Source organism: Anopheles maculipalpis, chromosome 3RL (assembly GCF_943734695.1).
Source record: "Anopheles maculipalpis chromosome 3RL, idAnoMacuDA_375_x, whole genome shotgun sequence".
In the NCBI taxonomy this organism is placed as follows: Eukaryota; Metazoa; Arthropoda; class Insecta; order Diptera; family Culicidae; genus Anopheles; species Anopheles maculipalpis.
The window spans coordinates 29,273,710-29,300,215 of record NC_064872.1 but is presented as its reverse complement, the minus strand read 5'-3'; the positions used below and the strand labels follow the sequence as shown (position 1 = coordinate 29,300,215).

Genomic DNA, 26,506 nt, shown 5'->3' with positions numbered 1-26,506 from the left:
AGTTTGCGTTGATAAATAAGTACTTACTTTAACGTTCTTACCTGTCGTCCACAAATAAAGGCGTACGTCCAGACGAACCATCATCGAGCAGACCAACGCTCTACCGGGAACCGAAATCTCAAAGGCAGCGCGCGCACGAAGATGAAGGCATTCGAAAAATGTTATCCTGCTGCGTTTTTTCCACTCATCGTACGCGTCACGATTATTGATATTTACAAGCGCCTTGTCGCGATCCCCAAAACCGACGATGACGCGCGGACCGGCCATCCAAACGCACTACAACGTTGGAAAACGATGAACGACAATCAATCAATATCATCTCTTGCCGTCTTACCGTGGTCAGGTTGCCACAATGATTAATCTAATGTTGTCACGGAGCGCCGGCAAGGGAGACGGCACTCGCTGCTTACCGGCAGCGGCTCGACAGGCTCGACAGACCAGCATACCAACCACACGTCGGAGCACGAGATGGGCTCAGAGCCCGGCTGACTGATGTTGAATTCTGCCGAAAAAATTGAGATCTCGTTGCGATGGTTGTTCTAGATCTCATCGTCAACCGTTCGAAGAATAGAGCGTGCACCAGCGCGTTCCCGGCATACCAGCGTCATTCTTTTCTAGCCGAGGATGAAATTCTCTACAGCTCTGGCAGGCTTAAAGTTGGCACTTCCAATCCATTCCGGATCCGGCGGATCGCTCTGCTAAATCGGATTCGATTAATAATCATAATCGATAATTGGTTCGAGCCTCCCGCATAAAACTAATGGCCGACGATTAGCGCACCAGTGCTTGTATGTTCGATACCGGCGCCGAAACGACAATGGGCAAGATAAATCGAAAAACCTGTTCGAACTCTTGCGAAGCGCTTGCTCTCCACATTCCATAATCCATTTTTACAAACACCAGCCAGTTCAGTGATCGCCACGGGTTTTCTGGCGGCGATCATTCGGGCATTCCGTGTCACGTTCTGTACCGTGTGCCGACCGTGTTCGCGGACGGCTCAGAAAGATTGATATTTGGCAAGATAATGCAAAGATTTTGGGCGGCATCTCTTAATCTTGTGCTCCTCCACCACGATAAGTATGAACTGGCAAGCACAGAACGTGCGAAGGTTCGCAATAGTAATGCTCTGGTGCAGCAGAGAATATGGAGCTGATTTTTCAAAAATTCTACGTCCGCGCACACATACTCTTGGACCATTGCTCCTCGCCCAACCGTATGTGCGAAGTAGCCAGATGGTTGTTGCCGCTTTGGACCGATCTCGTTCGCGACTTTCTTAATGATGTCAATTAATGGGTGAAATATTGAGGCGATTTCAAAAACTCGTGTCCAGCGGTGTAGTATTAGCAGCTCTTGTCGTACGTTCCAGCAGCAGGGATGTCAACAATCTGGCCCGAGAATGTGTTTCCCACGATAAGGTGTGTGGATTTCGAGTTCCTGTAGATTTGTGTGACGATATTTATTGATGGAATTATATTAAAACAGCCCAGTTCCATTTTAGCTAGCGTAACGTGTGTTGTATACTTGACTGCTGATAAGATGCAATAAAATGCATTGCGATATCGGCCACGATCGGGTTATTTCGTAACCCTTACCAATCGATTCACATACATAAAACATAATTTCGACAACCCTGACATGTAATTCGCACTGACATCTGACAGGTGTCATGTACCTGTTCGCCACCCTTGGTTTGGCTTGGCTGGCATGGTCAGAATTGTCCGTTGCCATGGTAACTATCCCAATAGACCGCGAAAAAATTGACCATTCTCGATGATCCGACATTGTCAGCTCAGTCTCAGTCAGAACGTCAATCAAATCGGTTCAGCCTTTAGGCACACCGTGTTAGTGGAGAAATTTTACAGCTGAAAAAGTGTTGAACCTCTTTCAGAAAATGATTGGGATGCAGGTACGGGACACCGCTAAGCCGGTTACACAATGCACAAATAGGGAACGCCGGCCATTGGGGGGTAAGTACTGTACTATCATCAATTAAGTTTCCTTTCATATTCCTCCTGCTTGTCGATGACTAATTATGAACCCTCTTCCTATGCGCAGATATCGATGTGAATCGAAGTCATGATAAAATCATTCCGTCTAAGGATAGGCAGACTACAGGCGAGGGACACATTCCTTCCGCCTTTCAGGTGTTCGACGATGGCGAAACATCATCCAAGAAAAAAAATGGCATAAAAATTTCAACGAAATTAGCTTCAGTTTTAAACAACGCTGAAAAGAAAATGGCCAGTGACAAAACGCCGTTTCTGTCCATCAATAGGATGCGGAGTGGTGAACAGTTAGTTACCAAGGATTCTTGCGTTTCGAATACAAAGATAAAGGCAGCAATCTTCAACAGCGACGTTCCGACGAATGGTGTACCAGTTGCTGAGATTGACCAGCTGGAGGCACAGTTTGCTTTGATGTCTGTCGAAAAATTGCACAACAAAACGCAAAACCAAATCCCTGGAAACACTGCTGTTACTAAAAATGTCTCTAATGCAACTGCTCATTCTACGGACATTGACTTAATGAAGGAATGCTGTAAAGACATGTGTGCAATATTAGAGACCGCCCCTCAAATGCAAGAACCAAAATCATCCACTAACTCTACCTACACTGGTGCAATAAGAAAAGTTGTCGCAGACACGGTGGATGACAAATTGCACGAGCTTCCCTATTTTCAACTGAACGTTGAGGCTAAAGAATGGAAAGCTACACCTGCCAATGCCACAAACGAAACATTGAATGGTTCCTTTCCCGGTTCCTCTAAACTTCGTAGTGGAATCCGAGAATTACCATCATTTTGGAATCTAAACTTTGACGACCACGCTCAGCACGGAAACACTACCGGCGCTCAACCATGCGGTGGCAGGAAAATCGTCGGACGACAGTTGACATCGCCCAAAAGAAGGCAAAAATCTGTGAATCGAAACATTATGTTCGAGCTGGATGATCGAACGCAGGAAATTTTACGCTACGAGCGAGGTTTGGAATCGCGCCGCAAGAAAGCGCTCGAAGCGATGCGTGTAGAACAGGAAAGGATTAAATGGTCAGCACTATCGGGAGCAGCACAGAAGCAACAGCTATGTCCAATCGTATCTACTAATACGAAGAATCAATACCAGCCTGCTGTGATCGCTGCTACAACAAACCATAACCCTACCCATACCGTTGCCGGTATCCATGGTTTTCAGCGTACCAGCAGCAGCAACAGCAGTTCTGCTCATTCGGCCAACCAAATGCCGTTGCTTCCGTTGGCCGAAAAACAGCCAGCCCCTGTTCGATCCAGTATCTGTATAATGAAGCATCGAACACCACCAAATACTCTGATACGTTACGAAAAAGCCGAACTGCTGAAACTGAATTACTCGGCAAAGTGTGCTGATAAAAGGTATGACGAGCCGCAGGACGTATTTTCCTACATGACACATTTTAGCATTGATTAACGTCTTTTTTATAATTTCATCTGTAGCATTAAGAAAAGTCTGGAAAGGGTCGGAAAGTAACGCTGTTATAGATTTTCGAAACATTTCTTATAATTATTATTTTGAGGAAGCTCTCTATTTGAGGAAACCATCGCTCGTATCCAGTGGCGTAATATGATGAACTTGTTCACGAATTGCTTTACGAGCGAAAAACCCTACGCGATAAGGTTTTTTTGTTTTCTGTTTGTTTCTTAATTATTTGAATAAATTAATATAAATATACTTCTATCAGTGAGTGCTGTGCTTCATATTCTTCATTCGTTTATTTTATTATGAGTAATAAAGGCTCCTTTTTTGCATGTGTCGGGTACTAAGATCACGTTTGGAGTCACTATGTCTGCAGCGACACCGTGGGAAGATATCGTTCTCAGAAAATTCACACTCCCAATTCCTTCTTCCACGATCCATCATAGCCAGTCTTAATGGCATTCTAATCAGTTCGCTCAAAGTGCTTAACGTTTGCCATAAAACAGTTCTGCCAACTCCACATTAGTCGCAAATGTGTTAATAACACGTGGAATGGAATTTATTTGCAAAGAATGCACCTTGGACAACTGGATGGGGTTCTAAGGGCAACAAAAAAAATAAAATATCCGGCACTGTGTGGAGATACGCTCGTTTACAACACTCCATCCCTCCATTAGCCTACTGAAATGTGAAGGCAAGTCTGACAAAAAAAAAACACATCTTTTAGAAAATCATAATTTATAATAAATGGCCACCACGGGCCAACGGCAACGAACGCGCACGCACATGTGCGCGTTCCAGCAAAGAAGCGGTTTAGTGTTAAACTCTTTTGCATTCTTTGATTTTAAGCAGACAGGACAGGCTCAAGCATCGAATCTAATATGTTCATTTTGCTTTTTTTTTTTGTAGGGAATGATGAACAGCAGGAATTTTGCATTTGTCATACAACTTGTTGCAGGGAAGTGTTTTTTGTTGGCTGCGCATACTGCAGAGGCATGAACATCTCAACATCTCCTCAACCGGGTGAATGTCTCCACGGAACGGTAATAACTGTAAGTATTATCGTAGAATTTGCATGAGCTATTAGTCTGTAATTTGATAATGTAAGCGAAGCAATTGGTCCTTCTAAAGTCTTCAAACTTCCTGCAACTCTAAAGCCAATGAGACTTTGTAAACTTGGTTTTTGTTGTTGTATCTCATCTGTCTTCGCTACTTCGTCTGCTTCCTGTTTCCTGAACGCGCGAACGCACCGCTGCACCGAACCATACCGTTCACCAGACCATAATTAACATGTTGTGGGCAATAAATCAGTTTTTCTGACATCTGACAACGCATTACACTTTATCAATTAAACGAGTATTAATTTATATGGGAATGTGGTTCTTTTTTTTCGGGAAGCTGGTGGCTGCATATCCTGATGTTCTGCGGCTGTCTGGTAGTTGTTTTTTTTTTCGTCCCTCGGGAGATCGATTTTCGATGGGAACGCAGATGAGATGGGTTGCAACAACGCGGCCAGGATGTAGGGATCTTTGTGCCAAGAAACGAAAAAAAAACTAAAGGGACACTAACCTGCCACCGCGGTACCCAGTACACGAATGATTAATGAGCGGATGAAAGGTCGTATCTGGCGACCGTATCGAAATAGGTCGAACGGTTGTCCTTCTTCCCGTACGCTACTCTCCGTTTAATTGGACTTCGTTCGGTTGTGTGGGATATCTGGCGCTAAGCGTGACAAAAAAAAAACCTTTTTGGGTTGCATGTTGCAAGACTCGGTTTGTTCAACGGAAAGCTGGAATGGAGAAAGAACTTTCCACACACAGTGGAAAGCAACACATGCTTCCTTTCGGACGTTTCAATCAAAACTGCAAATGCGAGCGTTGTTTTTTTGTTTTCACTTCCAAACGTTTTTGTTATTTTTCTTTCTCATTTATTTCTCGTTCTTATATACTTGCACATTTTGCATGAGTGATAATTTGTGTATGTGTGTGTATATATAATATGTATAGTTTCGTGTTGCGTGTGACAGTTTAAGTTCGAGAGTGCTTGTTTTCGGGCTTTCTAATATCATTCTTGCCATTTTCCCTTATCTTTTAACTATTTATGTCTTCAGGAAATGGGTTAATTCAATCCGTTTTCTTCTTACTATGGTGTAGAAGGATTGTGTTGGTGATTTTGATTTCCTTTACCATTTTTTTTTTTACAATTAAAATAACTAAATCACTTCTGAGTGGCTTGGTACCAGAAACACGACGATAAGATGTGTTTTATTTGTTAGCATTTCAAATGTGAAAGTGACACAAGTTTCGAGCAAACTTACAATTTCCCTTCAGCGAACGATACTTCAATCAATCAATTATTTTCAAATTCAAAGTACAATCTCAAATAACTACCATTCGTGTTGTAATTATCCCTCAATTGTTAACGTGTATGAACAAGGATTTCCGACTTGTCTTATACCTTTCAAACCATTGCTCACGTGCTAAACACTTGCACTTCGTTTAATGTTATGCATTCCGTTGTGCAAGCAAAATAAGCTGCTCAAATTTAATCAATCATACAACACCTTTTGTGTAAAACAAGCTGTGGAACTTTACAGAACGCAAGGTATTACTTCAACATTGATTTAATCAAGTGCACAAAAATAAACGAAAATAAAACCAGTAATACCTTTGCTATCGTTTTTTCAGCAAAATTGTTTGTAAAAATCACGCAGTAAAATAAGCAAAGGGAAACAATATGCACATTTTTACGCACGGTTTGGTTTTGCTTCTGTGTGTGTGTGTGTCTTACAGGTGATTACTACCACTTTCCTTATATCTAATTCTCTGCCATTTTTGCTACACTTGTCTTTTCATTCACTGTCGTCATGATCGAGCTCTTTCGATTTTGATTATACATTTCCTTCCTGTTCTATTAATGCTTACACTACTAACATGCCTGTTTTTATTTTTTTCGTTATACACAGCGCAAAGGACTCTTCTGTTTGTGCGTTGGGCACATCATTCCTCCCACTAGTGACGAATTCGTAGGCTCCGGAATTCTAACTTCAATATTATGTCTACTATACACAGGGTTAAAGGGTGAGGCAAAACAATTTTACGCACATTGTCCTGTCGGTTGAAGGTGAAGAGTGTGTGTGTGTGTGTGTGTACAAAATAAGCACAACATTGCTTTTGTGCTCTTCAGTCGATAAGAGTGTTCGCCCTACGTGTGTCATTTCGATGCTTTTTTTTTTGTTCCACTTCTGTTCACTGGTCTATTTACCTCACTATCGTTCCATTTTTCTCGTTTTTGTTGTCGTCCATCGTGCTTCTTTGCTTTGCCTTTTTTTTTGTTTTGTACCGAAAAAAACATGCTTACAAATTCTATAAGGTTGCATCTTCTTTGTATATATTTGTGTTTTCCTGTATTTCTTCTCCGTTTTTTTTTTTCGTTTTCTCTCTAGAGAAGAAAGTGTTTTCTTGTAACTAATGAACGCTACTTTCCTCGTTCCCTTGTTGGTTGCTGATGCAAAATAACGTGTTTGCACCGTTTGACTATCTAGAACCAGTACAAATCCTTCGACGATTCCTGTACTTGCGCTTCTAATCCTGGAACGAGAGAGGGAAAAGGGAAAGAGGTAAAGAAATTGGTTAATTAAGGAAATTGGAAATTGAAGTTCAGATTTTTTTTTATAAAAAGCATCTTGAGCTAATATAAGTGTACAAAACGAACTTTTAAATGATTCCATTTCTAGTAAAATCAACTAAGAAAGAATCACAATTTTGTATAGTAAAAATACTGCACAATAGATGGCGCTTGCTGCTTCGTTGAATATTCTAGTCCGATTCTCTTCAAAGCGTTTAGGAAGATCACAAAATAGACAAAATGTTAATTTAAAAAACCTTTCAAATAACATCATGCACTTCATTTTACTTGTATTCTACGTTTGAGCAGCTTTTTTTCTAAAAATAGTGTCACTCTTTCCAGCGATATCTCACAACACTTGGCCAGTATTTTATGCTGAACAGTCGTTCATTGCTTTCTACAAGCAAGTTTGTTAATCAGTTGCTACTCCGTGTTGGCTTAAGTATGAGTGGATATAGTCGTGGAGGCGGAAAGATATCGAGACTCAACATCAGCAACATCAAAATTATACCTCAAGTACATTTGAGATTCTGTGAATTAACATAAGCTATTCCGAGGCCACCTGTGCATCGTGTAATTGATTGGTGCTTTCCTTCAACGAGGCCTCAACACGAACATCAGGGGACCCGAATACGATTCCTTACTACGAAGTTACTGCTGCGAAACTCCCAACACGCCCCTGCTACGAGTCCTTTTATAATAAGCAGCTGTGGAGGCCCTAGGAGCCCTTGAAATCTTTCTTAGATTCCTTGGATCTTTCTCATCCGGTCTAGAATCTTTGTCGTCAGATAAAAAGATTATCTGAGAACGTCTAGGTGTAAGGGTTCATGACGATATGTCCAAAAAGTCGGTTTTGTTAGAGGCAAAAGAGGTCTGAAAGATCCAAAGCCTCTATAAAATAAATGAAAACCAAAAATTCGATTTTTTCATTACATTTGATTTCACAATCTTACAAGACTGACTGTTAAGTGATCAGGAATGTACCCAACTCGACGTTTACATTGTTCCTTAGATAATGGATGCTCTAAATGATTTTTTGATTTTAATCTAAGATAGTATAGCGAAACAAACTGACATATAGTCATATTAGAAGTCAAGACATATTATCCCAAAATCTTTGTTAGAATTCATACAATTTAATTCAACATAAAGTAAAAAAAAGTCCAAATATTATATCCCTCAATATAAAACACCTCAATTACACTCAATATCCCATTTCATCTTATCATACTACCAACGAGCATGACCTCCAAATAAAATACTTCATACACGAATGTATAATATCCGGTTCTACGTACACCACGCAATAATACCCAAGCCACATCCGACCGAAGACTCTTTATGGCATCACCCCCTTCACCACCGGTCGGTTGTGTTGCGACCACCGTATATTTATGCGCCAACATAATGCGGTGGTGGCACAATCACCACCACAAACGCACACCATCGAAGGGCGTGTCCTCGAAACACGGCAAAGCAAGGCAAACGTAAGCCACGGCTCGGTTGCAATTGGTCGAACGACGGGGTGAGCAGTAAATTATTTATTTCCTCCCCTGTATCTGAGCAGATCTGGACCGGCTTCTTCGGCCCGGGACCGTACTGACCACGGGAAAAAAGGACACCGAAAAAGAAGAGAAGTAGTCAGCAATAAAGGAACGGAAACTCTGCAAATGGGGCAAAGAAAATGCACGTTGACGAGAGGGACTTGCTGTGTGATACACAAGTGCCATAAGTGTCCATAAATCCTTCATAAGGTTAAGGAGGTTGGCGCTTGCGGATTATAGCGGAGTGTTCGACGTCCATGAAGGACATTTGTCTTAATCTCTATTGGGAGCCTAAATGCAAACGGTTAGATTACTAGTTTCCTAGCGACAAATATTTACCATTTACTAAATTAATTAGCCCCAGTGCCTTTGCGTGAGCAGGAAGTTTCGAAATGAGGCCCTTCAAGCTTGATATCAAACTTTTAGCTAGTGCCCCCGTCCGTAACCAAATGAATAATGGCTGCAATTTCGAACCAAATAATAAGCGCACCCTTCTTCAGAAAAAAAAACAAATTTCGGGACGCATAGAAATAAAATACAATTTTTCTTTCCTTTCATTTCTTTCCCTTCAGTGAGCTGTGAGCTTAGAAAACTCGAAGAAGCCAAACAAAAAAAAAAACCGTGCAAATGAAGGGAAATGATGCACATTAAATTAAACTACCACCATTGCTTAATTCCAGGCGAATTCAAGCCAAAAAACCCTATGAAGAAGAATTTTCCCCTCCCGCAATTGTTCCGGAATGAGATTTTCTTGGCCTTTTTTTTTTTGTTCGGCGATCCATCCCTCTTTCATCTTTACCGTGTTCGGGAATGATGGACAGGAAAATTATGTTGATGGACACCTCCACCGTGTACGGCCACACCGGGCGGCAAAGTTAAAAGACGCATCAGATGCGTGCTGGGGGGGGGAGGTACCGGTTTTGCATAAGTTTGGACGCATTTCCCTTTGCCGTTTTTGGATAAATTATGGTTTTGTTTGAAGAATTTGTTTTTGGTCGTTCATTTTCGGACCATCCATTTATTGTGCTAGAAATGAAAAAGTGCCAGCATTCGGTTATGGAGATGGGAAAAGGAAAATCATTACTTCATAATTGGAATGTACCGCTCGGTTGCTGGGTGCTGTAATTAATGTCTCCTCACGGACGTTCAACAAAGTGGTCAGATTTCTTATTCGAACACAACGCACTGGGTCCGCCCGGAACGGAAAGCAGATCGTTCCGGTAGCCATAAATTAAACATACCAACACTTAAAGCTTCCCAATGTGGCAAGATGCTTTCTTTTGATTTTGGCTTATTTATGACCGTTCGATTATTGCGATTATTTTTGAAGCATTGCCCTGTTTGTAACGCGGCACTGAGTCAGGCTTGCGAAGCAAAAGAGTCTAGTAATTTATTTTCCAACGTACCGGGGTATCGATTTTATCATCAAAAGGATGCATGGTTTCTCAACTACACACGCAAAAGGAGGCCGGAGACACGGTGGTCCACCCGTTACGATGTGTGAATAGCTTACAAATCATCCTAGACATCCAGAGAAACTAGGTCCTACGGATAACGTTACGGATACGCAATAGAAGCACATCTTCTGCCTGCTTCACGCAAGTTCGTCTACTAAAATATGGCCCAACATGGGTGCCCAACACGGCACCAAAGCAAAATGTCCTTTTTCCTAGCGACTAGGATGTGTGTTCTCCCACTTGAAAAGGTCCTGTGATCCTCCAACTGCATGTCTCCGATACACACCCGACACCATTACTGGTCAAAAAGAGTCAGCCGGCAGGGATAGGGACACAGCGTAGAAGAAGTTTTCTTTCATGTGTCACATAAATTTTCCCATTCCTTTTACCAACCAAGGGGAAGGGCGAAAGCAAGTATTGTGCTTTGCGTTCGTGTTCTACATACGGAAAAGTTACCGGCCGCTTGTCAAGTGGATACACAAGGGGCAGCCCCCGACGAGTACGCAAGGCCGACACCAAGCGTTGTTGTCAGTGTGTTGTGTCCGGGATATATATTAGTTTCCAGTGTGTTATAATCTGGTTCCTTTTTCCTCGAAGGAGCCACGTCACATGTGAAGCTGCCAGGAAGGGCAAAGAAGAAGAAGGGGGATCCCGGGACCGGGGGTTTTACTTTGCATCTCCTTGGGTCAAAGTTTATTCATGCCGGGTAAGGAAAATGCAATTATTTATGTCCTCCAGTGCTCTTGACTCCTCTCCTCAAGCACACCACGTCACCGCTGATTGTGTGTGTGTGTGTGTGTGTGTTTTGTATGGGGGTTCTTTGCGACAAAACGCCAGAAGGACAAACTTTAGATCAAACAGGACGTTTGCTGCTGTTAGATTTTGTATCCCTGAATCCTGACAAGTAGAGGGTGAATCCATGCGTATGTGCCAGTTCCGTGTACGCTGCTTTGTAGTTCCTTCCTGGGGTGGGCAGTGTTTCATGAGAAGGAAAAGGGAATACCGTTCGCTAATATGAGAACAAACTTTGTCACCTGCTTTCTTGTTTAAGCAACTTTAACAACTCCGCTCAAAAACCGGGATTGGCGGATAAAAACTGAACTATACTTCAACGATAAAATTTGTGTACAATAATGTACTCTTGCGTCGGTCCGGTCCTATCGCCATGATATAACCGGCATATCTTCGGCGTTATTTTGTTCCTAATCTTACTAAAAGCAGCTGTCAAATTGATTTCTTACTTGTCATTTTTTTTTTTTTGTTGTATCTACTTATTTGACAGTTTGAACAGTTTTATCTGCTGTCAACAAAAGATTACCTGTCACTTCATCTTTCCAGTAACGCAGTCAGATCCCAGATCTACGCTTCACTGCCGCAAGTTTACAAGTTAACACTGGCCGCATGCCATCCATCATAATGACGGCACAAAACCCACAAACGGTTCTGAAAAGCAAGCGAAAGCACAAGCCACCGTCAAAGGGAGCCGCCGCCACATAAACGCCAAAAAAGCGTCGGTAAATTCGTGTTGCCTTGAATTCTGCCCCGTTCCGTTGTCCCGGATAGGTTCTAATCATGCCGCGCGCGCACGCACACACACACACACACATACGCACACTGTCCATTCGGAAGCATTTATGATAATTTATGATGGAAACGTCGACATCATCCCTCCCCGCACAGACATACATACATGCCCCATTTTCATCGCAATGTCCAGCCGTGTTTCACCGTTGTTTGTCCATAGGCGATCCCGTCGGCTGGGAGCTCATCGTTATCGATTAGTTAGCTAGATAGAACTAATGTTCTGCCCGGTGACGAAAACGGCAAAAGCAAATGCATTCCAAAGCCCAATTTCGCATCGCCCCACCAGCAGCACACCGCTGCTGGGCACAACACCACACATGGTACTCGCGATATGTCCGCTCCCGAACACGCAGAAAAAAAACCAACCCCAGTAGCGTAGAGATGTCATCGGAAAATCTGTCGCGATCGACAACACCGACCTGACGACGTCCGACGAACGACAACGACAGCGATGACTCCCGGTGACATTCTTTCGCTGCTGCTGCTGCTGCTGCTGCCTCCTGCCGACCAGCATTCGACAATATGTTTGGTTCTCGCGCACTTTTCGGCGCAAGGTTCGCGCGTTGACTTCACCAGCAGCAGCCGGAAAAAAAAAGAAAATCCCTCTCTAACTAGTTCGATCTCTTTTTCACCACCTTCAAAAGCGGTGCCTCAGTGCGCGAGGATTTTTTGTTTGGCTTTTTAGCTTCAGCGTCGTCGTCGTTGTAGTCGCGCCGCTTGTTTCAAATCGCATTCCGCACATTCCACTGCCAGATTCGGCACTGCGTATCGTCGGGAGCTATAGACACTTGGTGTGGTGTGGTGTTGGCCGGTTTGGTGGACATCGAAAATAAGAAGCGCGGTCTGTAATGTGTCGCAGCAAAGCGAAAGCTAAACTACATCTCCTCCCTCCCCCCCTTGGCTAGCCGGAGATTTGTGAGTAATGCTTCGAGGTGCATTAGAATAAGAATTCGGATGGTTCAATTTAACAAATTTTTCCACTAAGATGTGACCCGAGGTACAGGAAGAAAGAGAGCCGTAGGCTCTTACAGAATTGATGCACTCGCGACAAGAGTAAACCCTTGACTGGATGAATCTAATATGAGATTGGGGTCTTTCATGGCATTACGACCTTAAATAGGTCGGTCACGGCAGGCATCGAATGGCTGGTTAACTAAACCATGTAGTTCCACGGTCTGGGAATGGGATTTGAACCCCAATTCTACCGTGTGAAGACAGGCGCCGTCCAACCTTCACACAAGGATCTTTAAGCCAATTACGAGCGATTGCAGTCTGATTGAAGACACGCTGTCATGCAGCACATGATTAGGTCACGATAAAACTCTAAGCCCATCTATGACTTTCCGATCCTAATCAAATCGATGCTCTTGTTTGTAGACATCACTTACGATTTGTGCTTTGTTCATAATCGAACAAAGTACCGACGGCAATGCTCTTACTTTCTCATTTGGACGATTAAACATACATCAAACAAACAAAACATGCCACAGAGAGATACACGGTCCGATACGGGCCGCTCTGCATCAAAAAAGCAAAGCCCAAAAACACATCCAAAAATCACGCCGCTCCACGGGCGAGTTGCATCTCGCGTTCCCATGTAAATCAACTGTTTTCCCTCACCAGACGGACGCTCTACAAGCAGTTGCAACGCGTTCCAGCCGTGTGGATGCAGCTCCGCATGCCGACGAACGAACAGAAGAACAAAGCACCAAATTGCCGTCGGAATGTCCAGCGCGGAAAACAGATTGAAAAGGAGTGATGAAAAGCGGCGAAACCCAACAAAACAAGACAGAACCAAGTGATGAAGTTCCCTGTCCAACGAAACAAAAAAAAAGGAAGGAAGGGCGAGATTCCAATACGTATGGACATCAAACGATGATGTTAGAAATGAACCGATTAAAGGTTACGCTTATGACCGTGGGGCGAAGAGTGAAATCGAACTCGACAGTGCATCATGACCGTGGATTCTGGATATTTGGGAGTGTACTTGCAGATGTCTACTAATTCCCTTTCCTTGATTGCAGAGCTAAATGACTCTGTAGTAGAATGCGTCTTATAAGTTACTAACCTGCCATCGTTGGATAGCTCGTGTACGCCGCTGCACTCTCTAACGCGTGTGCCGTCTGTTGGTCGTGGTGTAATCTACGAAACAGAAAAGAAATTATCAAATCGTTAGCTTCAATATTATTTGAGATATCTTTCTTCAAATCAGTCCAATTCAGGCTAAACAGTATGAGGAGGGGCGGAAAAAAACACCAAAAATTCTCACCTGGACGTGTGTCCGTACTGTTGGGGTAACCTCAGTAAGCTGCCATATTGGGCCATATTGTGGTGGTACGCGTGGGCGTGTGCGGCATGCGCATGGGCAGCGTGTGCGTACGAGCCGTAGTGTGCCGCATGCCACGGATCCGTCGAATAACCACCGTCGGTGGAGTAAAGGTCGGAAACCTGTGGTACAAAGGAGAGAACATTCAATCAGTTGTGTTTGCGGCAAAAGAGGAAAGGTCTGCCGACCAACTCTTACCTGATGATGCGTTGGGGCAGGTGTTGGGGGAACGTAGTTACTGTTCCAGAATGAGGGAGGGAAGTTTCTACTCGACATCGAACTGTATCCTGCTGAAACGAAAGGCAAATAGAAGCGAGAACGGCATTAGTAGATTGAAACATTTCCACCATAATGGGGCTTAGTATATTGTGTGAAATATTTCAAGGATGATAGTATTGGGTTGAAAGTTTTCTAAAAACAACAGCACAAATCCTGTATTCTGTACTTGTATGCAACTCCAAATGGAATCAAAAGTCCCAAATCAACCCATCCACCATTGCCGGAACAGTTGGTTCTCGCGACGGCCCGGCTGCCCGTACAACCTGTTAAACAACTTCACATCCGGGACGCGATCCCAACGGACGGTTTCGCTATGCGTTCCTTCCACCGATTTTCTCTCCCCACCCTTGCTGCTGACCCCAGCACAACTGCAGCCTTCTCGCGCGATGGTTTGCCAGCCGAAAATTGTTGGAAAAATCTAATTAAACAAGCATCGACATTCCAGCGTTCGATAATTTCCCTCCCGAACTGAAATGGCACAAAAGCGAGGGCTGGAGGTAACCGAGGGCTATGGCATACTTCGCAGGTGGAAGGCACAAAAAGAAAGCCGTAACAAAACAAAACCCTCGGAGGAAGCACGAGGAGAACATCACAGTAAGAGAGCAAAGTAAACAAAACAAAAAAAAACGGGGATGAAAAATATCACGCGAAAATTCCCAACATCTCCAGGCAGCTCCATGTTTATTTTTCTCTGCTCCCCATTCCCGCGAGAACTCGGCAGGCAAAACGTTTTGCGAAGGTTTCATCGGGTCTTTGTTTTTTTTTTTTTTTGTTGGTTGGTTTGTTTGTTTGTTGTACAAGGAGATGATCAGAGCGCGCGAGAGTCTCGGCAATGGGGGCCGACATACCGATGGCCCGATGGTACCCAGTGGGGTAGTCGGCGGCCTTTTATTTCTTCCGGCAACGATGGGACACGGTCATCGGGGTTTGTTCGGTTTCGCGCAGCAGCCACTTGCGCTCGAATCTTGCGTGAACGATCTGTTCTGCGAGGCGCGGAAAAAGCTTAAAACAAAACATTAACGACTGTCGGTGCGGCAATTGAGTTTTTATTTTATCCCAACAGCGGCAAGTCATCGGCAAAGTCCGATCGCAGGAATTTCAAACTGGAAACCCATCAAGGATCAGGCGGATCTTTCGCGGACGATCGAATCTTGGGATCGGGATCGGAGAAGCAAGTAGTAAGGGGAGAGCGTACTAGCTGGCCGAGTGCGAATATCGAAAGTTTAAAATGGCAACCGTCACGCATTGCTGCAGTTTGCATGCTGGTTCAGGGAAAATTAGCTCCGACCGAGGGTAGAGTCTGATCGTACCGCTGGAAGAGACACAAGAAAGGAATTACAAGTACGATGCTTCTTTTGGTACTTGTCCTTGTATCCTGTGAAATGTTCTGTCTAGTTCTTATTATCTCGCACATAGATTTGCTCCTGATTGCTAACTGACACGTGGATGCGAACGATGAAATGGAAATAAAAATAAGCATCACACGATCTATTACACTCTAATTACACTCTACACCCCACCTCAATGCCAGTGTCCGGTGCAAGGATCTGACCCGATGATGCGTAAATTAATTTACGTACATTCATGTGAGTACGTTAATGCATAGCAAAACAACACCATTCAACTATTTCTGGCGGCCATCACTGGCCCTGGGTACGACACCATCACCGAAATGTGCTGACAATAATTGAAATTTCAACAAATGAAACCCACCACCCGCGAATCGAATCTCAGGCCTCATCCCCAGAAACATCACGCAGAAGAAGGGGTTGGTGATTTTTGTCGAATTTTTACACGTTGCTTTTTTTTTTCGTCGAATTGCTCTGTCTGCAATCCGCACCCTTCCACACATTCCCCATAGAACACACACAGGAATGCCAGCCAGCCGGTGGAACCGATGCTTGGGCAACAACAAGCGTTTTAATTTTTCTTTTCTATTCCGGATGCTGCTTTGCCCCGAATCCACTACTAGACGACAAATTTATCTACTGGCGGACAGCAAAATGTACCATCGCTATGCGGGTGCCGTGCCTGCGCCTTCCTTCCCTTCGATTCACTGCTCTAAAATAACGCAAAAATAATTTAAACACATTAAGGATCGGCTCGATCAAAGTTCGGGGCTGGTGCTGTCTCTTAGTATCTTAAAAAAAAAAAAACATCTCGCACCAAGGTTGAAATTTTGTTTTACTTCTTGTGCACCGTTTGAAAACGAATTAGCATCAAACCACAAAATAGAGACGTTTAGCAAAGTTTTCTCATCCCATTTTCCACGCCCAATCTTTCACCGCCCCGCATCACTATTGGAAATTGTTCAAATAGTTTACATGCATAATTTAAAACCGAAACGCTCAAAGCGTGACAGCGTGTGCTGCCATCTGTCGGCCGGTGCACGGTACCTACAGCCATGTGCGTTCGTGCGCCGCATGGCACCAAGGTTTCGGGGCTTTGCTGCTATAGATGATGTAGACAAACGCGGAAAATAGGCATCTCTTGCCATGCGGCATGTCCTCCTTCCTTTTTTTCTCCCACTACTCGCCTCCTACCCTCCCCTTTCGCTACTAAAAAGCAACCATCCCCAAGATGGATGGTTAACAGTAGACAGATATTTCGACTATTTCATGCATTCGAACGGTGCAAATATTTTGAATAGCATTATCAAATAGGGCACCACACCATTATGTAGCAAACACGGGCTGTGTGTGTGTGTGTTTGTCTGTGCCTTGTTTGTATGTCCCGTGCACGGATGACAGCAGCAAGGCGTCGTGATTCACGTGCGTGATTTAATTTGACCGCACGTTCTACTGCCCCGCTAAATCAATCGAACCGAAATGTGGAAGTGGAAGTGAATTTCAAAGAGCATCAAGGAGAAGCTTATAATTTTCTGTGTGTGGAAATTTTTACACAACACAATAAATTGATTATCTTGAATATTAATATCAGAAAAGACGAGATTTTGAGCAACGGCAGTACACGATGGGACAATATGCTAACCGTTTCCCCCTTTGTGAGGTCTGACTATCCAACTACGTGGTGTCAGGACGTCATGAAAAAGATATCTTGAATGATTATGCATCCGTTAACATCCTCAAAACTGATTTGATAAATTTAGTTAGAATTTAGTTTATACACGGTAGTTATGAAGCTTATTTTCACAGCACTTGTGAAGCAGTTTCATGTAGTTCTGTCCCCTGAAAGTTTTCTGGTATGATAAAACGTTTTTTACTTCGCTTGTTTTCAAGTAAATCAATGATATTTTAAAAGATTTGACATAATATTAGAATATATAATTTTTTCGGAGGTTATAAACCTTTGCTAAGTAAGTGCTGAATCTAAAAATAAATAAATCCAAATGCAGCAACGGTGCACGCTTGATTTAATATAAATAGAAACAGAATCATTCAGTCGTTGTATCATCTAACATGGAACACAAAAATATAAAATTCTAAATCCATCCAAGCATTACCTCCGGAGGAGGGAAAATTAAATTAATCATACTTCAAAAAAGGAAAAATACAAACCAACGGCAGAAAAGAACATAACAGGAGTTTATGCTGGAGGGAGGAGGTTATTAGTATTTTGGGCTGCTGAATTTGTCGCGGATTCGTTCGTTCGGCTTCGTTGGCTGCGGGGCATTTTTCGCATGGACGCTAAAATTCATTTAATTTTTTCCCTTTTTTCCCCCCTAAGAGTGTACCTATTTAACCTACCGCTTTAAGAGTGTGGCAGGGTAGTATGCCTCCCGGCTTTTGACTATTTTGGTGTTGTTTGTTTGTGCTTTTCGCATTTTTGTTGACGTTACGTAGGCTGCGTGCGTGCGTACTACATGCATGTTAATGGTGACAACATGGTTGTGTTTCAAGCAACGACGAAAGATTAAACAAATAAGCAGCAACCGACAAAAAAAAGTAAGTCCCACTACCCTTTGCTCCCGCGATCGTGTGGCCTTCTCCCGTGCATCAGCGAGGCATACCTAGCATTGGCGGATATCAGCAAAGCATGCCCTCAAACATTTTTCCACCGAATTGGTGGCATTCTTCTCGTGTGCGGAAATTATTTTCGGGTTCAACACACACACACACACACATTCTGCTGTGACACACACACACGCACACACAAAACACTCCAAGATGCGGCACTCGGTCCTAATTTAAACGATCTGTATAACACCCGAATTGATGAGATTACAACAACCGAGGGTATAATTTATCTGTTCGGGATCGACGATCGCGAACGGGCCACGGAAACGGTATCGAGCACACCGCCTGCTTCGCTGCGCCACTAGACTATTTGTTGTTTTGCATATTTGCGCAGCCCGAAAGGTTAAGGGAGGAAATATTTTCTTCCCACCCTCCGAGGCCGCCGTCGGGTGGCGAGAGCATTGCTCGCATTTCTCGATGACTCGTATGAATTTCGGCCAAATTTTCTTCATTCGTACGCAGTTTGGAAATTAAATTTATACCCCCCTAAAATGATGAAGGTGGGGCGACACTTTTCAAACACGCTAATTGATATCTCCAATCTGTCCACCGTACCGTTTCATATCGGTTGTAGAACGGCGCTCCACACATGCACACGAAACAAGCGCATTTTCTTTCGCTTATCTGTCATAACGCTTTTATTAATTTTTTTGAGGTGAACAGTGAAGAAATGTTCGTACATGATACCCAACGACAACGGGTTAATTTGTTCCCTTCCCAGTGACAGGGTGACAAAATGCCACATGACAGACGGTTGATGACTTCTTCAGCGCTCGACACCTCTTCCGGGACGTGTGACATTGATCCGCTCAAGGGCTTTGGCAGCGTCTAATGTCACTCAATACGCAAACCTCTTCCACGCACACACACACACACAAACGCGTCAGGTGTGGCTTATTATGTTAATTAATATTTTAATTACCACAATTTGACGTGCCACCAACCACCAAGCCGGAAAGGACGGATGGAATACTCACTGCTGCTGTCTGTGCAGTGCTAAATGCAGTGCTCTACTTTAATTAAACTCGATTATGATGACATTAATGAGTAATGGGTTTGATGTCATTGCAAATGGTGGAAGGGAGAAGCCCCATGATGGGTGCTCTCCCCCATTGCTTCCAAGAGTACTACAGAGGCTGTCGTCTATTCTTGTTCAAGCAGTCGAGAAGTTCTTGTGAATCGTTTTGAGGTCAAAAATAGGTGATCCGCAAATTGCATCTTCCATTGCATCATACATTTTGCTTGAATAAAACACATTATTTTAAAGACTTCCTAACCTTCTCACTTTCAACAAAATATATCTCCCTGCAGCTGGAGATATTCATCTTGATACCCTTTGGAATGATGTACCTTACCTTTGGCTTCGTATAAATCATTCATACCACCCTAAACAGCACACCACCGTGCAAAGCCAAAACTCTTCATAGTGAGCGGTTTCGGAAAAGTTGCTCGAATGTTAGAAGTATTCCGGATAAATCTCCCAGAACCTCACAGCAGCAGCAAAGGACGCGTCACTCCATGTGGGTAGTCCCTATAAATTGTCTGCTGAGACGGCGTCTTACGAACATGATCCACCATCTCTGTAGCCGTCCCAACCCAAGCGGGTTGGGTGTACTGATGAAGCATGATTTTAATAGTCCTCCACAATCATCGCAGGGTTACGCTTCGCTAGGAGGAGGGTTTTCTCGCATTGAACCACACTTCTCTGCTGTATCTTCGTGGCTTCGCAGCACACGGTGGTACCCCGAAATCCCCAAGACGCTACCGAACAACGAGTTAAACGAGTTAATGAAAATGCGTACAGAAATCATAAATTATCGCACGTTTGATGGCAGCGAGGCGCGGTTCTAGGCAACCAACCAGAAACCAACGAAACAACCCGTCAACCAGGACACGCATCCTTCACCTTCCTTACCTACGCAGCAGCGTGTTTAGGCAGCGCCATCAGAGCGCGCGCGCGCGCGCGCACTGACGCACTCTCTCTCACTCTGGTGTAAAACATGCGTTAAATATCCGTAGAAATTAATTTGATACCGCCGAGAATACGCACCGACGTGATACGCACCGTAGAACTGTACGGTGGATTAGAAGAAATATAATAGGGCGAACCAGAGGGCAAGATAAATGGTTCCGGTGGAGATGAGAAACAGTTGAAGAAGGGCACCCAATACCCATCGGGACAAGATGGATGAAGAGATACGCGTTTATCTGTTTGTTTTTTTTTTTTTGTTGTTGAAAGGGTTCCAACCATTACCGAGTGGTAATGCATATAAAGTGTACAGCAGGGCAAGCAGAAAGAAGAGAGAAAGCCAGGTGGTAGAATTGTTGTCGCTTTCGATTAGGAGCTTATGTGGAGGAAAAAAAGTGGATAGATACGTACATCATCAGGATGTAATGTGACATCATAAAAAGGGCCCTACCATTCGGGAAGTTTCTCTAACCGAGTCAAAGAGTTTGTATAATGCACAAGGGGTACGAGTCAGGACACGTGTTTTTTTGTGCCTTTTTTTGGGATTTAATTTGATCCTGCCTTGAATGAAAATGGAATGCCACACGTGTGTGTGTGTGTTTGGGATCTCAACAACAATATATTAATTATGTCGTCAGGTTATCTGTTTCTTCTTGTTTTCATTGAGCTGCTGAACTGTGTCTTAATATTATAGCAATGCATATTTTCGAGATCCTTTTCAATGCAACCCATCTTTATAACCTTACAGTTTATTGATCTTCTTCTCCATATTTATTATATCATAAACCTAAAGATCAAATTAAAGATCGGTATACGACTTTTCACTAATTGAATTAAATAATTTGCTTTACTGTACACATGATTATAATTTCATCTTTTCCTTGGCTTAACGACCTGCTGGTTTAGGCTGGCATTATAAAAATTTACCAGGGGCGGCCCGGTGGTGAAGGCAACAGCGGCACCGGTCTTCGAACGGCAGGACCGGGGTTCAAATCCCATCTGGGGCCGTCCGCCCTTAGTGAGGATTGACTATCCAGCTGCGTGGTTATCGGCAGTCTAGTAAACCATTTCGATGGCCGCCATGACATTAGAGGTTATAAGGCCAAGAAAAAGAAGAAAAGAGTCCTAAGTACAGGGAGACAATTCGGATAGGATTCGATACGAAGTCCTGTCCCAAAATCAAAGCTCAGTACCGCCACCTCTCGAGCCACTGGAGGGACCCAAAAAGTGTAGTATTATATTCTTGTGTCATCTGGATCGTTCCCTCATAGTGAGGACTGATCATCCAACTATGTGGTGTTCATCCAGTCTAACCAATCGAAGACCGACGTGACCTAGAAGGTCGTAAAGCCAAGAAAAAGTACACGTTGCGCAATATAAATTTGACACTTGGTCATTTCGTTAATGGTTCGTGATTGCGTTTCAAAACAAAACAATACGTCATTCGAAAGCCACAAGTGTTTGTAAACAGTGAACATCTGTCGAGTGAACTTAATTCCAACGGAGATTTTGAGGCTTTTCTATAACGGAATGATCATACCAGGTCGAATTGATTACGAAACGACGAGTTCTTGCATGAATTGCAGGTGGGAATGCAGCAGGATCCGGGGTTTGCATGTCCATACCCCGCATTCGGGCACTTGCGCGTGAAATTTTTGTAGCCCGAAACACGGTGAAGCATTCGTTGAATGAGGATCTTCATTATACGCGATACAAACCCTACAAGGGTCAGATTTGAGCACAAAAAGGCCGCGAGAAGCCTTTTTTGTGTGTGCCAAAAGCTGCGTGTTGCTTCAAGCATCCGGCGGAGCCTTAAACGATCTGGTTGTTTCAGGCCACCCAGCTCCTCGGATGTCAACCCGATGGACTATTTCGTGTGAGGCATGGTTGAAAGGGCTCACCTCTTTCCTGCAACACAATTAGTGCAAAAAATTAAGACCATTTTTGGTGCCCTACACCCAGGGATATGGTAGTCCGGGCTTGCTCTAGGTTCCGGAAACGGATACAGGCGGTCATCGATGCCGACGGTGGTTACGTTGAGTAATTTGTGCAGACAGCATGGTAAGCTTAACTTCGTACAAAACCATTTTTTCTTACTTGCGTCATTTAAACAAGAAAAAAAAGTTTTTCAATTCCCACAGGAACTGCCAAATTTATCGTGCGCACTGTGTATATTCGGATTTTTTTTGCAGTTTGATTTCTCCACTACCAAATAAACGATGGCTGCTTCTGTACCAATAGTGCTCCCATCAAAATTTAATTCCCCATCGGTTTAGTACAGCTGCCGAATGAACGTATAATGAAAGAGTCTGTCTTCATATTGGTGCGACAGAAATATTCTTCCTTTTTTTTCTTGGACACTAGACAATTCGAACCTTGTTGATGACCGATTGATTGAAGCTAAAATAAACCAAAATAAATCCACGTTCTGCTAAAACAGCTCATCGCTACAACGACCTTCACCTCACGCTACGGTAAAATTGATTTTCCCGCCCGTTGTTAAAACCGTTTCCACAATCGAAAGCATATTATAACCCTTTTTATACGCTACAAAACTTCCATAAAACTTGCAGTGCAGAAGCGAAAACCCGTTTGCGGTAAACACAATAGTAAGCTCTCCTCTCTCTGCCTTTCTTTCCACGCTTTTTTGCGCCCAACGGCAAAACTGACCACCAAATGGCAACAAATTATTTCACAACTTTTGTGTTGTGCGGGTGCCCTTTTTTCCTGCGCCGTGCAGAAAATTCCCGATTCCACGATCATCTCCTCGTACAGTTTATCGGTACACGTCGATCGCGATCGCGAGTCCGGGAAACAAAGGAAAAAGGGAGCCAACCGTTGCAGCTTAATCGGAGGCAGCGACATGTTCAATGGTTCAATCGCGGTTGTGTCGCTTCACCATAATCGCTCTTGATCGGGTGATTTACTTAATACTGCCGTGCCCCATTCCGTGTGCTGTCCGGCGGTGCTTTATCCCTTGCGTCCACGGTCCACCAAAGCGGCTCGCACAATGACCTGGAAGGTGGATGAAACAGACCAATCTTTGCGACCGTACCGACCGGGCGAGTTTGAACTTACCGTCGGAAGGATAGTATGCCCTTCCCCATCGGGTCCATTGAATGTGGGGAGGCGAGAATTTATTTTCTTTTATGGTTACGGTTCGCTTATTTGCTTGACCAAAATCGTGCCCTCGGAGCGTAAATCGCGAACGCAACACAACAAACCGTAACAATGTTCAAACATTGCTCCTTTATTATGAATCGAGAATTGGTTCTTTTTGGAAGGAATTCTCTAGATGGAGTAATTCCTAATTATTCCTCTTGATTATTTAATTTTGAATAATATTTTAATAACTTCTGTAATTTATTTTGTGCAAGTAAATAATATCAACTCCCGTGTAAAAAGAATTACAAAAAAGATTCTTCTTGTAGCGGCTCGGTTTATCACTCAAAAAAAAACTTTGCCGTCATCTTGTCACCATACACAATGATTTACATCGCTTTCAACCCATTCTTAGCAACCTTAGCTAAATTTAACACTGATCGAAAAACGGTTGCGAACGGCATACCGTACGAACAGGCGGCACACCGCACGGACCCTAAAATAAACCACTCACATGCCTTGTCCGGACTGCCTGCTGGTCTAGTTTTCAATGAAATTTTAATTAATGTTTTCTCGTTACTTTAGCACGACTGCTGAATTTGAACTGAAACCAGATCTAGACGTTAGCAAACAAACCGAAAAGCAATGAACAATGAATAGGTGTGCAAACACACATTCACTTGCTAGTCTTTGAGCTTGGGAGAATCGCTGGGAGAAGGTGCGAAGGTTTCTCACTGAAGCAACCAAGTACAGGACATGTCCATATGCTGAGGGTTTTAAATTAAATGAACAACTTCAGCATCAGCATCTACAGTAATTCGGTCGGATGGCTGATAAATTTCGGCTTGGTTAGAACTGATCTTGCTGTAATGGTGAAAAATATGGTGCAAACGTACCACAGAAAGATCACAGAAGCTAAACCTACCTCCCGAATTCGAAGTTGTAAAGAAAAATGTATGTTCCGAAAAAGAAAACCTCCCAAACAAAGCTAAAAAAAAAGAAGCGAAACACAGCAATGCGTCTTACTCCGTTTGATCGATATGGAATTCGAGCAATGCCGTTGAATTGGTGGACGGGAAAAGCTAGAATGAAGTGAAGAGCGCAGTTTTTCCCCCGCCCCGGGAGGTTTGAAGACGAACGAAACGATCTCGCTTCAAAGGAGTTACTTAAAGAACATTCTCCTTCGCGAGGAACGTCGAGGAACCAAAAACACCGGTTAGAAGACACAAAAGGTAACATCTTTCGTAAGTTGTGTTCGCTCTCTCTCTCTCTTTGTCTCCCTATGGTTCTCGGTGGAAAACTTGGATGGAAAAACCTTTTACTTCCTTGCTTCATTAAAGCGTTTTTCTTCATGGATACACAACAATGAAGTTAGACAGCGCGCGTTTACAGTTTTAATTTTGTTCCATTTTATTCCGTTTGCCATAATTAAAAGAGTTACATCGGAAGAGAACGCAATACAACAGGCCACCACAACACAAACACAGGACGGTGGAAAACTTTGACGACCCGACGGGAAAATTGGTTAGCACCGTAATGACGACGACGATGACGACGTTGGAGAAAACGATGCGCGATGGTTCAACTCGAGCATGTACCTTGTAGTAGCTTCATACTATTCTTACGGATGGATGCTTTCTTCGCCCACGGTGGGAGGGTTGGGAGAAACTCCTCAATCTTGACTTCCCAGCGTGGAGCTCCATTGTTGAGTGGTTGGTTCGCTGTACCCACCAACAGACCCCAGACGGCGCCATCGAACGACGATAACACAGAACAGGCCTGCAACAGCAGCAGTAGCAACAGTACTTATTTTAGCGTAAAATTGGTAGCTAAGAAATTAAATTTATTATCTTCGATCAAAGAGCAAACGACTAAATTAAGGTCGCCAGACATAATTTTGCCAACAAAACCCCTTTTACTCGGTGCCATGCAGCACTACAGTTGCCGTTGCATAGCGTACAGCAAATAAAGCACACGCACCCGGGCAACGGGTTTGGGCTGAAGAATTGTTTGTTTTTCGCTTTGCCAACCGCAAAATTTACGATGCAATTTTGGGTGAATTTTTACCAAACGCCTAACGATCTGAGGAATTTGCATCACTCACTACGCGTTGCGTCTTTTTTTTTCTACATGGCTCGCTCGTACCGATCTATCTTCGGTTTGAATGAGGAGTGAACTTTGAACGGTACGATTATAAGAACGTTCTGTACTTATTTAACGGTTTCAAATCAATCGCAATAGGCAAGAGATCAGTGACTTAATTTGCGATAATTACAATTTTGCGCAACTCATCAACGAATATATGGATTCGGCGAATATCTTGGGACTTCGGCAAGGTATGAAATTTTGAATAAGAATTTTTACATTATTAATTTTTGTTTGTCTTCAACCTCAAGATTTATTATTCGTAGAGCTCACCGAATTAAATATCTTTATCTCGGCCTTAATTTAACATTATCTTTAATACATTCCCTTCGAGCATAAATAGAAGTATTGTACTCAAGACTGACAAGCCGGCTACCAGCAGTACTAAGTCATGAATGACAGTAATAGCATCTCAGTATCTTCAGGTCTTAAAAAGTAGAAAAGAGCAAGCCATTTCATCAAACAGAATTCCAGAAAATCAAACTTTACTGGAATCTGGTTGTTTCTAGCGGATAACGAACGAACGACAAAAATGTTCCGATTTTTCATGCACTTAGGCTGCCGACCTAATCGTCGGTCCACCGGTCATTTGGCAATGTATACTAGTTGAGTACATACTGATAAAATTTGATAGCTTTAGCGCTTAATTTACAGCAGCTAGGATGAGAATCGTAGAAGTTCTTTACGCAAAAATTTGTTCTTACCGTCTACTTATCCCGCGAGCCCGAGAAAAACACATTATGTCGCCCGTTGTGTCACATTTCCTATACGATCGAGCAAATATCTGTCAGATTACAACCTTTCTGTAATCTGGATGGCCTAGATCTGGCCTTAAAATGGTTGGATTTTAAGCCCCTGTGGTTTAAAGTACGATAAGCTTCTTGAAAGCTGCCACATGTATTAAAAAGTACCGTAAAAATGGTGGAACGGTGTTGCTATTTACTTCAAACAAGCGCTAAAAAAAAGGTGCGTTTAGGGATTCTGAGGGATCCTAAGTGACCAACCAAAGTGTGCCCCAGAACAGTCCGAATTTCTAGCTCAAATTGA

The 26,506-nt window shown here is 43.4% G+C and overlaps 3 protein-coding genes across 4 annotated transcripts in view; 2 read left to right on the top strand and 1 right to left on the bottom strand.

Annotated features, from left to right (window-relative positions):
* Positions 1-26,506, top strand: part of LOC126565520 (transmembrane protein 242) — a 479,972-nt gene that overhangs the window by 421,531 nt on the left and 31,935 nt on the right. The window lies entirely within an intron of this gene.
* Positions 1,892-3,443, top strand: LOC126565931 (uncharacterized). Its single transcript, XM_050223133.1, has 2 exons — positions 1,892-1,967; positions 2,056-3,443. Exons 1-2 carry the CDS (start codon positions 1,892-1,894, stop codon positions 3,441-3,443), a joined length of 1,464 nt encoding a protein of 487 aa, XP_050079090.1.
* The window catches only part of LOC126564927 (protein vestigial), a 39,252-nt gene continuing 19,724 nt past the window's right edge, over positions 6,979-26,506 (bottom strand). Inside the window, exons 4-7 of one of the 2 annotated variants that reach the window (XM_050222053.1) lie at positions 14,186-14,277; positions 13,931-14,109; positions 13,730-13,803; positions 6,979-7,039 (exon numbers count right to left, since the gene is read on the bottom strand). In XM_050222053.1, the coding sequence (XP_050078010.1) occupies positions 6,990-7,039; positions 13,730-13,803; positions 13,931-14,109; positions 14,186-14,277 (395 nt within the window). In that variant the 3' untranslated portion in view covers positions 6,979-6,989. The remainder of the gene's footprint in view (positions 7,040-13,729; positions 13,804-13,930; positions 14,110-14,185; positions 14,278-26,506) is intronic. The other variant, XM_050222054.1, reaches the window with a different exon arrangement.

What these genes read in the sequence shown, in the direction of transcription:
- LOC126565931 (XM_050223133.1), top strand. Translation starts at nt 1,892, where the DNA reads ATGATTGGGATGCAGGTACGGGACACCGCTAAGCCGGTTACACAATGC. An exon ending in GGAACGCCGGCCATTGGGGG is followed by an intron (nt 1,968 to 2,055) that starts GTAAGTACTGTA and finishes TCCTATGCGCAG; the next exon opens with ATATCGATGTGAATCGAAGT.